Below are 16706 nucleotides of genomic sequence, written 5' to 3'. Positions count from 1 at the left end.
AATTCTAAACTCTTAAAGTACCAAGGACACCTAAAATGAAAACTAATTCTTTAAATTGGTCAAGTGCAAACTTACACAGCCATATACGTCTTAAATTAGTGTGAAAAACCGATAAATCATTTTTAAGGAGAAAAATTACCTGTTTACGTAATGTATTCCAATACGAAAGTTAGTGTCCAATTTCAATAATAAAGAACGTGTGCTGTTAAACAGCAAAAAATAACCAAAAAATAAATAAATCAGCATATGGCCTTAGAAAGTGTTGTTTTCTTATATGTTCTGGTAAAACAGAAATCGGAACCTAGTTCAGCAGAGCTCTTTTCTTTGAAAAATACTTTTAAGGAATGCTTCTTGAAAAGAGCTTGGCTAGATTAGGCATAATCTTGATGTTACTAGGATTTTTGGCATTCCAGGATCTTTTAAGCATGAAGCAGTGTAAAGGTAAACATTAATGATTCTAAAAGAAAGTATCAATATATAGGCTACCCTATTGGTAGTTTTGCAGACCTAATGACTTCAAATGATAGCCTACCTTATGTAGGCTAAGGTAAGACACCTAGTAGGCTGTGTGATTTGCTTGAATATTTTGATAAAAATCTACCTCATAGTTACTATATAATAGTAGCATATACCTTTTATGTTTTTATATTAGAAATATAAATTACTCCGGTGAGCACTGTTTGACTAGGCCTATTAAAGTCATTGGTTCTTTATACTCTAAGCAACAAATATTGTCATTTACTCTTATATACAAAACACTATAAAATCAAAACAATAGGCAATATTGTGTTTCCTTTAAACATGTAGAATGATATGAAGTCTTCTGTATGACTTTTTAAACATCAAATTATTATAGAGAAACATGAATAAAGTTATACAGAATGCTTTTGGTTTTCTTATTGAATATATGATCCACTAAAATGTAATACAAAGAAATTACATTACCCCAGTGATACATAGAGAAAACAATTAAGTCATACAGATGGCCTTTCATAGTTCAAATTGCAGTTCAGGCAACTTGGTGGTCACATATCAATCCTAAAACTTAGTCAACCTACCTGAGAATTTATGTGGCCAGGAAAATTAGGCTTAGGATGCTTCTTCATCAGCAAGTTCCATAGACATTGTCTGTTGTGAGTCAGCTCAAAAATCTTAGTCATCTCTATTGTAATTCAAGTAGACTTTCCAAGTAGGCCTGTCCGCCTAGAGTATAAGGCATTTTGACCAAGTTTTAGGATTAATATGACCACTAAATCACCTGGACTTGCAGTCCGCAGTCAGAAAACCCAATCTATAAGCCAAGACAGATGCACTAAAACAGAATTAATTGAAAATTGGTTGACTGAAAAGTTACCTGTCCTTGTGTGCAAACAAATGACATAGGGTCTACCTGTCTAAAGTCTTAGACATGCAACCCAGTTTATAAGCTCAGACAGTTACACTACCACAAAATTCATACAAAATTTTTTGACCCAACAAGTTGCCTGGATTTGCAGGTGAACAAGTGACATAAGGTCTGCCTGCCTATAGTCTCAGACAAGGGCAGCTGAGTTTTAGGACTAACATATGAACATCAAATTGCCTGGATTCACAGAGAACCCATCAACAATAATAATAATTGATTTAATTTTCAGAACATATATCCTATAGGCCTTCAAAAAATTATGGGTATTTATTAGTGAAAAGGATGTCACACTTATACTAAAGCAATGCAGGAAAAAAGGTAGTGTTCTAATATCTGGGGAACATGCGAGAAGTTAAGTTTGGTTAATGCTAGTGAAATAAAACAAAATAGGATCTAACTGTTTCCGGGAAACTCATAACATTTGCTGCGAGCAACAACATGAAGGAAGTGTCATTGACCTGCCCCCATTAGACTCAATAATCCATGAAAGTGAGAAAGTTCCTGTTTTTTCATTTTCACTGACAAAAACCAAGAAAACAGACATAAATGTGACAAAATTCCTGTTATTCAAATTCTCACTGACAAAAACCATAAAAACATCCATAAAAGTGACAAAATTCCTGTTTTTCAAGTGAGAAAGTTCCTGTTTTTCCATTCTCACTGACAAAAACCATAAATTATAGTTGACATCCATGAAAAACATCAAAAAAATTGACCAACACACATAACCATCCAAGAAAACATCCATAAATGTGACAAAATTCCTGTTTTTTCAAATTCTCACTGACAAAACCATAAAAACAGACATAAATGTGAAAAAGTTCCTGTTTTTTCATTCTCACTGACAAAATCCATAAACCACGTGGTTCTCGTCGCGCTGGTACCCCCCCTTGTACTGACGGTGGAACGGTCTGACATAAAAGTAGCTTGTTCAGGTCGCCGAATTCCAGGAACTGTATTCCGACAACGATCCAGCAGAACCATTGAAAAAAGTTTTCCTGGGACTGACAGCAGAGTTATTCAACGGTAGTTTGAAATCAATATTTAATATAAAATATGTACAGAACTAGCTCTCTTGCGCTTTTAACTGATCTACAATAGTTTTTGCAATAAAAGTTTTACAATGATTTCTCTCGATTATAAAACTGTCGACACTGGAAAATATTTCGAACGATTTTTTTTTCTATACTCTCTTTCCAAACTTTAATCTTTTTAATAAAACTTTCAGCTTTATCACTAGAAGTAAATATGTCGCAAGAAGACAAGTTGAAATCGTTTGATTTCGCAAATATATCCGACAAACAACGCAGTTTGAATAGCCACAAGTCGTTTTGAAGAAAAGCAGCAAGCTCACATTTTCGTTCGGTTAAGAATATTTCAATTCCGTCTTTTAGCAATAATAATCTTCTTAAACTTTGACCTCTTGACAACCATCTTACTTCTGTATGTAATAATAAAGTTGTATTGACTGAATCCATATCCTTTCAAAGATTTGAAAATAAGTTACTTAAGTGTTTTTTTTTGCTGCAAGGGCATCTCGGTGAATAAGGCAATGAGTAAAAGTTACATGGTCATAATGAGTAGCTTGAAAAAATGATTTAAAACCAACCAATGTTTTTGCCCGTCATCGCTCTGGCACCATCTGTACATATTTCACAGCAAATTTCCATTCTAGACCTTCAATCTTTAAAAATTCATCAACTTTACAATATTCAATTCAATTTATTTATAACCTGTCAAAACAAAAAAGGGCGCAAGTCCCCTAAAAAATATGTGTCTTTTCCTGTAGTATGTTATAAATATTTGACTTTAAAATCTCTTGCGACCCCATGATTTTGCTACACGACCCCATTTGGGGTCGCGACCCATAGTTTAGGAAGGCCTGATATATACTATTATTTTAGGTACTTGTATGATATACGCCCTACCTAATGCTCTTCTATTGTTTCTCTGACGCTCAATCCCAATGAAATATACCAAAGTAAGATAAAATTATAATACTTTAGAAACAAATTTGGGCTGTATATTTGCACATTAGGGAGTGGAGGTAAAGTGTAGCGGATCTACATGCCTAATGTGTTAGGTACAATTATTCTGCATATTATTTAGTAAGAATTGTTTTCTAACTTGTCACTGTCCAAATACTTTACCCCCACCCCACTAATGTGCAAATATGTTGCCCAAATTACATATTTCCCATCTATTCTGTCACTTCTCTTTCCCTTGTCCCATTCTAAGCTAAAAGAAACTAACGAGAAAAAAATCCGGTTCTATAATCCGTCAATGAATGAGCAAGTTCACCGGTAGGGCGTTTATCATACTAGTAGTACCTTATTTAAAAATGTTTTGAAATATGGATAATAATGGAAGGAAATAAGGTAATCTGATTAACGGAAACTCGTTGCATTTTATAAAGTAATAATTTCATTGTTTGGTGTTTTCTTTAGTTTTGCATATATGCAGTATTTTTCTACTTGTTTGTCATCAAGAGTTGGCTGGTAATTCCTATTTGAAAAGAAAACGAATTAATGTCGGTACTTGTCAATTAGCCGGAACCCACGCGATATATTGTATACGGAAGATGCTTAAAAAACTAGTCAAACGGATTTTTTCAATAGAGAATTGGATTGCAAACCGTGGTTTGTCATTGCGTTTACAATATTTAAACGTTTGTTTCTGGGGGTTTCGGGGGGAGGGAAAGGGGTACTGTTGCATTATATGGACCTTTCCAAAAAGTCAAGTTTGGTTAATGCTAATGAAATAAAATAAAATATGATTAAAATATAATATTTTATAAACAAATTTGGGCTATATATTTGCACATTAGGGGGGTGGGGGTAAAGCATAGCATATATTAAATACGTAACCTAACCGAGGTACCATCTCCCCCTAAACCCCCAAAAACAACAGTTTAAATATCGCATTACTCTATAGCGGTATCTTGAATTAACCCGTCTGGTGGGTTTTTTGTGACTGTTTTCCTTGTAAAGGCTCATTTAACAGCACCGAAAAAGGTACCTAGGTTACCTATCTAATATATGCTATGCTTTACCCCCCCCCCTAATGGGCAAATATATAGCCCAAATTTGTTTCTAAACTATTATATTTTCATAATGTTTTGTTTTATCTCATTAGCATTAACCAAACTTGACTTCTTGTACCTTAATGTCTTAATAACCGGATATGACTGATCGTTCTGAATAGCATAATAAAAAACAAATTGCTGAGCCGTAATTGAAGTTCCTACCCTCTTCCCTTGTTGATGGGAAAATTTCATGACTCATTCAACATTACGGTCCATGCCGTATTGTTTATCATCAGAACGGCATGTCGATTATAAGGATGTCTGCTTTTAACACGCCTTGCGCAAGTCCTCCTTGTCTGATTTGTTTCTTTGGCCGAATGTCAATTAAAACTTAGGCACCCGTTCCAAAAGTAAGGTTTTGTATGTGATACAGGTGTCTGAGAGAAGATTCAAGATAGAATTGAGAGGAAGTTGGAGATGGGGGTGGCCACGCAGAATGATAAAAGGTCGCCAAGTGATGCAATGAACAGTTTAGCCCCTCCTCCAAAGAAAAAATGGATACAACAACATTACGCTGGTAGGAACTTTTGTTATGACTTTACTATGGTTTCCTTAGGGGTGCATGCGCCAACAGCGGAGGTGCTCATCCACACTTTTTCGGTTCGTTGATATTTTGGGGATGCAAGATTCCTTTTTCGAATTAAACTCACCAGTAACAAAAGATACATAGCCTCCTATTCTGTCCCCATTCAACACTTTCGAATATAACCATATCAGATGTGTCATAGCCCCCGTCCCCCTAATGCCTGAATTCAGCCTTAATCTGTATCTAAACATTTTCTGATTTTTGGTTTGCATTATTTTTGTACTTAGACCTATTTCTCATCAGCAGTAGGCTAAAATTGCCAATTTGAAAACAAAACACCAAAAAGCAGCAAATTTCTATAGCCTATGGTCTAGGATGATATCCAGACAGTGAGAAGGAGGGGGGATTCTCCTGATAGCGAATATTACATTTAGGAAGAATATTGATCGGGTATTCGTTGTAGCTAGAATCGTTTTGCTGTCATTTCAGCTAGTTCAGATAGTGCGTCTTGCCCCAAAAGTATCACGATTTCTTTGGGGGTTAGATGCCTTATGATGGTTTTATGGCCTATTTAGACATTAAGGAAAAGATAAAATCCTCAAAGCATGAAATCAGTATGTTATTGGTCTTCTGTAGGAATTATAAGTAGACATAGGCCTAGTCATAACCTATTTTTTGCAAGAAATATTTTATGCTCTGACGGTTATCACAAACATCTCACCAAATAGGGTAGAAGGATTTTCTTTATTTTTTCCTTAAGGTGGGGCAGTAATTTTGATCCCAATTAGGGAGAAACATTTAGTTTTGGTAAATTTTTAGATTAACTGACAATTGTCCTAAATCCAAACATAGCATTTAATTTCGTCACAAGTTTACTTTACCTCCCCCCCCCACACACACACACACCCTAATGGTCAAATAATTACCCTGAATTGTATTATTCTTTTGATAAATCGTTCAGGATTATTCTTTCAAACAGTTCGTGGTAACGAACTGTAAGTAAGGAGCGACCCGGCTCAATGGTAACCGAAACTCTAGAAAACGGGTTTTTGATACCAATAGATATATCAAAAGAATCAGATTTCAATGCTGATTTCAAATATATAACTTTCATCAAGTTTACTGCTACCCATCAAAAGTTACGCGCCTGAGAAAATTTGGCTGATTTTCAAAAAAAGGGGGAAAGACCCCCTAAAAGGTATAAAACCTTAATGAAAATCACACCATCATATTCAGCGTATCAGAGACCCCTACTGTAGAGGTTTCAAGTTCTTATCTACAAAAATGTGGAATTTTCCATTTTTTTGCCAGAGGAAAGATCACGGATGCGTGTTTATTTGTTTGTTTGTTTGTTTTGTTTGTTTTTTTTCCCAGGGGTGATCGTATCGACCGAGTGGTCCTAGAATATCGTGGGAGGGCTCATTGGAACGGAAATTAAAAGTTCTAGTGCCCTTTTTAAGTGACCAAAAAAAATGGAGGGCAACTAGGCCCCCTCCCACGCTTATTTTTTTCCCAAAGTCACCCGATCAAAATTTTGAGATAGCCATTTTGTTCAGCATGGTCGAAAATATGATAAACATGTCTTTTAGGATGACTTAATCCCCCGAAGTTCCCAGAGGGAGGGCTAAAAGTTATGAACTTTACCCAATGTTAACATATAGTATTGGTTATTGGGAAGTATACAGAAGTTTTCAGGTGTTTTTTTTTGGGGTAGGGGGTGGTAGGGGGGGGTCGGTGGTTATGTTGGAGGATCTGTTCATGAAGGAAGTTTTCATGGGGGAAGGGAAATTGCCATGAAGGGGGCGCCGGACTTGCAAGCATTATTTATTGGTTTTTGGGAAGTATACAACCATTTTCCGGAAGGATTTTTTCTGGTGGGGGGGGGCCCGCGGCGGGGCGGACTCTGGAGAATATTTCCGTGGAGGATGTTTCTTTGGGGGAAGGGGCATTTCTATGAAGGGGGTGCCGGATTTCCAAGCATTATTTAAAAAACGATCATAAATTAAATAAAAAAAAACAAGTTTTTTCAACTGAAATGTAAGAAGGAATATTAGAACTTAAAACGAAGAGAAATTATAACGTATGTGAGGGGGTTCTCCCCCAAGTCAATACCTCGCTCTTTACGCTACAGTTTTTTTTTTATTGCTTTCAAAAGAGCTATCTATTCTAATTAAACGGCCTTTGTGATTCAGGGGTTTGTGAATCAAATTTTTTTTTAACTTTTAACGTAAAGAGCGTGGTATTGACTAAGGGAGAACCCCTTCATATACGTATTAACATATACTTAATAAAAAAAACAATAAAAAAACAAGCGATACGGCTCAATGGTAATCGAAAATTTTAAAAACAGAATTTTGATGTCAATAAATGTATCAAAAGAATGTGTTTATAATGCTGATCCTAAATATATAAAATTTATTAAGTTTAGTATTACTCATCAAAGTCTACGAGCCTGAGAAAATTTACTCGATTTTGTAAAGAGGGGGGAAACATCCCCTACAAGTGAAAGAATTTTAATGAAAATCAAACCGTCAGATTCAGCGTATCAGAAAACCCTATCACATAGGTTTCAAGCTCATATCTGCAAAAATCTGCAACTTTGTATTTTTTGCCAGAATAAAAATATACTAATATAGAATTTAGTTAATAAATTTAATTTTTAAATAAATCATTTTATAGAAATAAAATAAAAATTTTTATGAAAATAAAATATTAATTAAATGAAAAAATATCAGAAATTAAATAAAAAAAAACAAGTTTTTTAAACTGATAGTACGGAGAGACATTAAAACTTAAAAAGGAACAGCAATTATACCGTATATGAAAGGGGCTGTCCCCTCCTCAACGCCTCGCTCTTTACGCTAAAGCTTGACTCTGTCTTACAACTTTATTTTTTAAAACAATAAAAAACTTTAGCGTAAAGAGCGAGGCGTTGAGGAGGGGACAGCCCCTTTCATATACGGAATAATTTCTGTTCGTTTTAAGTTTTAATGTCGCTCCTTACTTTCAGTTTAAAAAACTTGTTTTTTTTATTTAATAATAAAAGGGTTCAGGATGAAATTCTGATTCTAAAGGTATATCTATTCTTAGCTATCTCAATTTTCAGATAATCTAGAATTTTACACTAATTAAGATCGGTACTTTCTTGTTAGCTAGTACTCACTCAAGAATGGAAGTTCTGCCTTTTGCTGTTTCTTTGGGTTTTTTTTTTTTTTTTTTTTTTTTTTTTTTTTTTTTTTTTTGCAGCCTAGTTGTTTATTTGGAACTTAGCTTGTTAGCATTGAACCTACATGACGTTTTCTAAGAAATTGTAACTGGATACCTTTGGAGAAAAGGCTTAGTTATGAGGAACCATGCACTATGCTCCACGAGCAATTTGGTTTGTGTCCAATTTTGAAAATGACTAACCCCGAAAATGGCCCTACCTTGAAGAAGGAAACGGTTCTTGTATCTCTTTGTTCTAGAGCCAATATTTTAGTACTTAATAGCACACGAGGAAATTCATTTTTCTTATCATTTCCTCTTTTCTGTTTCGCCATCTTTCTTCTCTTAGACCCCAAATAAAATGTTCTGTGAACCAGTGTTTCCTAGTCAAAACATCTGTCCTGTGATTTTTTGAATTTAAAGAAGTGATTTTCCGCTTGCCATATACATATATATATATATATATATATATATATATATATATATATATATATATATATATATATATATATATATTTGGTCATGTACACAGTTAAATTCTTTTTGCACAAATGTTGTTAGTATCAATTTGTTGTTCTTATAAGGGCATAGCATTATTTTGTGCGCCCTGCTTCGCACAAAATAACGTTCCTGAGTTAGAATTAAATAAAAAAATAAGTTTTTTCAACTGAAACTAAGGAACAACATTCAAACTTAAAACGAACAGAAATTATTATGTATATGAGTGGGTTCGCCCCCTCGTCAATGCCTCGCTTTTTACGCTAAAGTTTGAATTTTGTCCCAATTCTTTAATAATGACTCCTGAAACACAAGGGCCGTTTAATCAGAACAATAAAACGCTTTTTTAAATTACGAAAAAACTTTAGTGTAAAGAGCGAGGTATTGACGGGGGGGGCGAACCCACTCATATACGTAATAATTTGTGTTCGTTTTAAGTTTTAATGTCGCTCCTTACTTTCAGTTGAAAAAACTTCCTTTTTTTTATTTAATTTCTGATCATTTTTTTAAGATGGTGGGAAATCCGGCGCCTCCTTCGTGGAAAATTCCCTTCCCCCAGGAAAAATTCCTCCATTGAAAGACCCTCCAACGTAACTACCTCTCCCGACCCCCCACCAGAAAAAATCCCCCAGATAACGCCTATATGCTTCTCAATAACCAATACTACATGTAAACAATGGGCAAAGTTCACAACTTTCAGCCCTTCCCCCAAGGACTTTGCGGAATTACGTCGTTCTCAAAGACATAGTTATTATATTTTTCGACTATGTTGAACAAAATGGTTATCTCAAAATTTTAATCCGGTGACTTTTGGGAAAAAATGAGCGTTGGAGGGGGCCTATTTGCCCTCCAATTTTTGGTCACTTAAAAAGGGCACTAGAACTTTTAATTTCCGTTCAAATGAGTCTTCTCCCGATGATCTAGGACCACTGGGTCGGTACGATCACCCCTGGGGAAAAAATAAATAAATAAAAAACACGCATCCGTGGTCTTTCTTCTGGCAAAAAATATAAAATTCCAGATTTTTGCAGATACGAGCTTGAAACCTCTAGAGCAGGGTTTTCTGATACGCTGAATCTGATGGTGTTATTTTCAATTCGATTCTCTTATTTTAAGGGGGTGTTTCCTCTTTTTTCGAAAATAAGGCAAATTTTTCTCAGGCTCGTAACTTTTGATGGGTAAGACTAAACTTGATGAAACCTATATATTTGTAATCAGCATAAAAATCTGATTTTTTTGATGTATCTATTGGTATCAAAATTCCGTTTTTTTAGAGTTTCGGTTACTATTGAGCCGGGTCGCTCTTTACTTACAGTTCGTTACCACGAACTGTTTGATGAATGAGGATAGTGGCAAACGAAATTGAGACTAATGTAATTATAGTAAAATACATGTACTCTCCGTCCTGGATATTTGTTTTTACTTGTTATAGAAATGAAGCCTGAGGGTGAGGCATGGGCGTACGGAAGGGGGCACCTCCCCCCCCCCCATTAGAACTTCAAATTTACACTAGACATGGTTGAAAAAGCAGTTTAAAAAGGTAGATGTTTAAAAAAAGCAGATGATGTTTAAAAAAGTAGATTGTTGAAAAAGCTGGAAATAAACATCTGGAATGACAGAATAAAAGTCAAACAAGAAGCTAAGGTCTTGGAAAGATTTAGCTCTAATCCAAGAAGATTGATTAATGCTGAAACTTATTGATGATTTATGATTTTTGGTGATTACTTATTACTAAAGATTTCATAGGTATGATAGAACGGTACTTACGTATTAAACGTACTCTTTTATATGCTGCTAAAGAAGTCAAGTTTGTTTAATGTTAATGAAATAAAATAGAATGAATATATGATAGTTTAGAAACCCGTTTGGGCTATATATTTGCCCATTAGGGGGGGGGGGGGTAAAGCATAGCATACATTAAATACGTAATCTAACCTAATTACCTTCCCCCCTAAACCCCAAAAACAACAGTTTAAATATCGTTAACGCAATGAAAACCGCGCCTTACATTGTATTACTCTATAGCGGTCTCTTGAATGGGCGGATGTTTCGTGATTGGTTTTCAAAAGAATACGTTTAATACATAAGTACCGATAGAACTTCCTGGCAATGTAAGGTTTTGTGAACTGCCAATATATCTTCAGCCCCCCACCCTTCATCAAAGACTCGGCTGCCCCACCCCCCTAGAGAAGAAGCTACGTACGTCCATGGGGTGATGTTGTTTCATCTTTGCCTACAGAGCTTAGTCATCTTTTAGTTGTGTTTATCAATCATGTGGTTTCGTTCTAGTGCCAAAATTGTGGGTTACTTTATTGCAAAAGTTCACGCAATTATTTTTGAATTGTTACCTCATGGTTCTTGTAATTTACAATCGTACCTGCAGACAACTGCAGTATGTCTTTTTTCTAGAATACTACCTATGGTTCAAGGGTATTTAAAGCGGTGAAAAATATTTGGCTTGACACAATGCCTCAAGCAATGCACAAACCGGAAAAACGGCTATGAAATTTTCGCATAACATAGACTTAATTTAAACCCGTTGGCCATTCACTAAACAAATTTGTGGTTTCATTTTGTGCTTTTAAAAGATAGGAGTTTCGTCTTGCAAAATACTCCATCAATCTTTGGTCGCTCCCTGTTTCTCAACCGTTACTTTATACGGCAATATGACCCTCTGAATCCTTAATACAAAGTGCAAAACAACTTCTGAACAGTTGGTTCTTGGAAGATTCGACCAACAATAGCTATAGCTTTGGAGTCGAGAGTTCAGTAAGCACGCCTCCAAGTTGGTGATTTCGACCATAGCCTTCTGAGGGTGCAGCTTCTCGTTGGTACGATCTTTCAGTCAACATTTTTAACTGGTGTAGTTTGAATTTACTGGTGTTCTAGCTTCAAGGACGTGGCACGTAAAGGCAGCAAAGTTTTCTGAAATGCTCAGGGGTTCACGTCAAAATTAACAAAAAAATTCAAACTTGTAAAATGTGTGATTATAGATCTTTTTGTTAAGAATTATGACCTCTTAACAAAGAGAACCTTCCTACTTATTGTAAGATTCGCGCTGCTGAACGAACCTAGTCATATTCCAAATAAAATCGTTCTCGGAAGTCCAATTTCTCTCACATAGTAATTTCCCGCAATTTTCGAAAATGACGTAAAATTCATGAACCAAGCTACGCTATCTTTGTTCAAAGCCATTCTTATTATTAAAAAAGAATTGCTGATCGAGATTAACGGTAACATATGACCTGGTGTTAGATTTAAAACAGAAACTCTTATTCTAGCTTTGCATTGTTCGTGTCTTCTTCCTCGCACATATCTTTGTAAACGCCAAGCAGAACGCCATGCACGCAAAGAGAACAACTTTCTGTAATTAATTTTTTGCTTATTGCGCTTCATTAAGCTGCAATTGGAACTTTTACAGATATTCTTGGAATGTGCTGTAGGGGTGTAGTGGGAATGGTCTGAGCTTGGTAATACGGGACCGGAAGTTCGAACTCAGCTGCAGAAACCCACTGCAGGGTCTGGATTCCGTTGATGTGATTATGCGAAAACTTACCCATACCAACCCAAACACGAGGAAGAAAAGATATTAGCACAAGGCCCTGTAGTATCGTGGTTTGATTGATCTCTGCTTGATAATACGGATCCGAAGCTCGAACTCAGCTGTAGGAACCCTCTGCAAGGCTCGTAATTTGATTCCATTGATGATTTTATGCGAAATCTTATCCATTTCAATCGAAACAAGAAGAAGTATTAGTACAGGCTAACAGTACTTTTGGTTAGTTGCAAAGGTTTTATTTGATTTTTTTTTTAGTAAGAAATTCTGGTACTTGTGTATTATAACTAAACCAGCGCTATAGACTGTACAAGGAAACCAGACACGAAACGTGTCAAACGGCTATTTGCAAGAGATAAATGAATTGCAAAGCGTGGTTTCTCATTGAGTTTACAATATTTAAACGACTGTTTTTTGGGGTTTAGGGGGGGGGAACCTTGCTTAGGTTAGGTTACGTATTTAATATATGCTATGCTTTACCCAACCCCCTCCCACCCCCACCCCCTAGTGTGCAAATATATAGCCCAAATTTGTTTCTAAACTATTATATTTCCGTCCTATTTTATTTATTTCATTAGCATTAACCAAACTTAGCTTCTTTCGTGTATAGCGCTGATTTAGTTATAATGCACAAGTACCGAAATTCTTTTTGATGCTCCAGCAGTGCTCAATAGAGCAAAATAATTACGTTTATCTAGTACGTAATTGCAATTAACTCCAATAGGCTATGCTGAATGTGGGGTAAGCCTTCTGCCCTTGCATGCTTGTTTTCATGACTTCTTATTGTTTAATTCGTGCTTTTTAGATTAAATAGCGAATGTCCATTCTCAAGACTCCAAAACTATTCTGCTTAAGTTTCTAAGTTTCTGTTTTTTTTATAATTCTTTTATTACAAGAAGAGATTGTCAATAAAGTATTGCAGTCTCTTTTCTATCATAGAATTAAGCGTAATCCGAGACAGTATTTCATTGGAGGTCTGCCAACTTTCCGGCGTATTCTGACGTAATATAGTCTAAGCGCTTGTTCCAATTTTATTGATAGAAAATTTCTAATCCACGTGGTGACATGCTATTTCCAAGGTTTCGGTTAAAAGCGTACTTCGGAACTGTAAAAATTTCAGTACAATTGTCTTAGCCAAGTCAAATACTATTGGAAACCTATAGAATTTCCGAAAAAAATTTACTTGGCCAAAACCTGCGAAAGAAATAATGGAACACGTTTTTTGCTTTCTCTCCGTAATTTTTAAAGAAAAAGTGTAAATAGAAAAACGGACAAGGGACTTAACTGGTCCATAAGAAAAGAAGAAAGAAGGTCAAAGATGGGATGTGGTGGCTCGTTCTGGCTATAAATTTTGTCTATCCTATTCTTCTTTGAGAAGCTTTATATGGAGAAGCTTTCGAGTAATCTTATCACCAGAATCAAATTCCGAGCCCTTCAGTGTATTGCTGCAGACGAGTCCCGAACTCTGGGTCCTGTGCTACCAAGCTGAGATCAAACCCACTGTGCCACGCCACAAAAGGACTTATCTATCGTTTCTTTGATGGAGACCGTTATATTCACCTAAGCTCTGATAATTATTGCATATTTTAGAGCCCATGGCTAGTCCATATTGACGTCCCCAGGGTTGCCACGACAACCAAATAAAAATCACCGGTTTTATCAACCGTGCAGTGGAAACCCTGACGTCCCTTCTTTTTCGTTTAGGATTATGATTATGATTGTAGCAATAGCTTCAGCTTTGTAAAGAGCGAACCATAGCTCATAGTAACAAAAATTTTAAAACGCTATTCGAAAAAGATCGTCAAGTGGGATTTTTTCATTTAAAGATGATTTAGTAATGATAACTACTGCATAGGTTTTACCTTAATAGCAAAAATCTGTTCCGAAAACCATTTTTGATAATTTGAAAAAGAACTTGAAACTCCTCGAAAACGGCGGCGGATTGATATCGAAAGTGCGCCGTTGCAATCACTAAGATTGAAAACCCTGAACAGGAAGTTTTAAGTTCCATAGGCAGCAGTGAAGTGTCCTTTTCAGACAGTTCGTGGTAACAAACTGAAAGTAAGGAGTAACTCGGCCCAATAGTAACCGAAACTCTAAAAAACAGTATTTGATAACAATTAGTGATACTTGTGTATTATCCAGAACACACTCAGGAAGTGAAGTTTAGTTATCATAATGAAATATACCAAAATATGATGAAAATATAATACTTAGGCAACAAAATTATGGAAACTACAACAAAGAATTATGGAAAGCAAGCAGTTCAGAACGCATTATATTAAATTCCTAACCTAACCACCTCTATATATTAAGTATTTAATTGAAACATACCTTCATCGTAGTTTATTTCACGAAAGAATAAACCTGTTTTACTCAGACCAAACAAAGCAAACTTCTTGAGTGTGTTCTGGATAATACGCAAGCACCCAATTAATACATAAAAAGAATTTTATGTTGATTTCAAATATATAAAATTCGTTGAGTTTAATGTTGCCCATTAATATATACGAGCCTGAGAAAATTCGCCTCATTTTCCAAAAAGGGATTAACACTCCCTCGCCCCCGAAAAAATTAAGCGATCCTAGTCGCACCGTTAGATTGGAAGATTTGAAAAACGTGTTTCACCCCTCTCCCTACATTTTAGTGAATTGGCGCCACTGGTTCAGAATGTCCGTAAAACCTAATCTGTTTCCTATACAAGAACTATTAACTATTTTTTTCTGTAATGTTTATAACGCCAATCTTGCGCAAATGCTGATAATCCTCGTGTTTTTGCTTTTTCTCAGCACTTGGTTTTTAGGTTATTTCAATTTTACCTTATAACTTCAACTATTGTGGTTCAAACGGAATTTGTCTATTCTGACCTTTTGATGAACACAACTTATTCAGCCGTTTGTTGAGATGATGCTTTTTATTATTTCCAACAGTTAACAACACATTCATTTTTTTAGTAAAATAATTGAAATTTAACAAATTAAAATACAAAGTCTATTCAAGGAAAAAAAAACAATGCACATTCGTCGCACATAAGCTGTATAATATCCAAAAAAATTTAGAACTAAATCAAAATAAAGATCCCAACAAAGAACTGAAAACAATCATGAACTCACTAAATTACAAGACGGTACAAGTAACAAGACACTGAAAAAGGTATGTGTTTGACCAGCGGGAATAACACCATACACACCAAAGTGCTGTCAAATATTTAAAGTAACCACAGAATTATTAGCAGCATTTATAGTGACTGGGCAATATAATAAATTAATCCTGGATGGTTGTTTAATCCTTTTTATGGTGATTAATTAAAAAAAAACTTTTTCCACAAAATAAGTTTTTCATAAAAAAGTAGAGCTCCATTAAACCAAAAATGAACAAAAATAGAATAAACTACCACAACTCAGTATTAATAAATAAATGAAACCCAAAACAAGCAGAAATTAATATGAGTAGGGTTCTAAACCCTATGTTGTCTAAAAGCCAGAATATAATTTGTACTCTACTGAAAAAAATTCAAATGAATTTACAAATGAAAAATTCAAATGTCATCCTCAATGACCTAATTTCCAGAACTTTCAACTACGTTGAACAAAATAGCTTTCTCAAAATTTTGATTGGATGTGTTATGAGACATGGTGGGCGTCAGAGGGGGTTAGTTACCCACCAATCTTTTTAGACCATTCTGATACGCTGAACAAAATGGTTATCTCAAAATTTTGATTATAAGTGTTTGGGAAAATGATAGGCGTGGAGGGGGGGCATTTGCCCTCTGACCACTTTCGGCTAATAAAAAAGGCTCTAGTCCTCTCCATTTTCAATAGAATGAGCCCTTTTTGAAGCTTCTACGGCAAAACTTTCTATAAAAAACCTTATATGCCCACAGGGCATAAATTATAACCATTGCCCTGAGGACTGTGAGGGGGGGTGTTCTCCTCAAAGAAACTAGATCTTTCAACTACGTTGAACGAAAAGGCTATTGCAAAATTTTGATTGGATGTGTTTGGGGAAATGGTCGGCGTGGAAGGGATGTTAGTTGCCTTCCAATCACTTTCGACTATTAAAAAGGGTACAAGCCATTCCAAAATCCAATCGAATGAGCCCTTTTCAAAGTTCCTCCGACAACTCCTTCGATGCGAAGTGCCCTGGTCTAAGACCAACCAAAAAAATAATAAATAATACATTGTGCCAACATCGTTCTTTACTATCGTTCAATCGGGTGCCCTTGTAAGTAGGAAAAGAGACCATGACATGGCAAAATAAAGTTTTCTGCTATTTTTTGGCGTAAAACAACATTTTAGTATAAAGGCCATATTAGGCCGACAAATAGGCCAAGTTGATTTATTTGGGTTCTTGTATTTAGGTTCATACAAGAAATTGACCATTTTATACTGTTGTTTTAGGTTCAGAAAGTTGTAAAGAAATCGTTTATACC

General features: G+C 35.4%; 1 protein-coding gene across 1 annotated transcript in view; it reads left to right on the top strand.

The window, feature by feature from the left end:
- The first annotated feature begins 4821 nt into the window (after positions 1-4821).
- Positions 4822-16706, top strand: part of LOC148938555 (uncharacterized) — a 91810-nt gene continuing 79925 nt past the window's right edge. The window contains exons 1-2 of the mRNA XM_089107707.1: positions 4822-5007; positions 16675-16706. The exon at positions 16675-16706 is cut by the window's right edge and continues 422 nt beyond it. Of these exons, the coding sequence (XP_088963833.1) occupies positions 4908-5007; positions 16675-16706 (132 nt within the window). The 5' untranslated portion in view covers positions 4822-4907. The remainder of the gene's footprint in view (positions 5008-16674) is intronic.

Source organism: Artemia sp. Qi Xiang Cuo, unplaced genomic scaffold (genome assembly GCF_049724085.1).
Source record: "Artemia sp. Qi Xiang Cuo unplaced genomic scaffold, ASM4972408v1 HiC_scaffold_3138, whole genome shotgun sequence".
NCBI lineage: Eukaryota > Metazoa > Arthropoda > Branchiopoda > Anostraca > Artemiidae > Artemia > Artemia sp. Qi Xiang Cuo.
The sequence above is the reverse complement of the archived record's forward strand: the minus strand, read 5'-3'. Positions and strand labels throughout refer to the sequence as shown.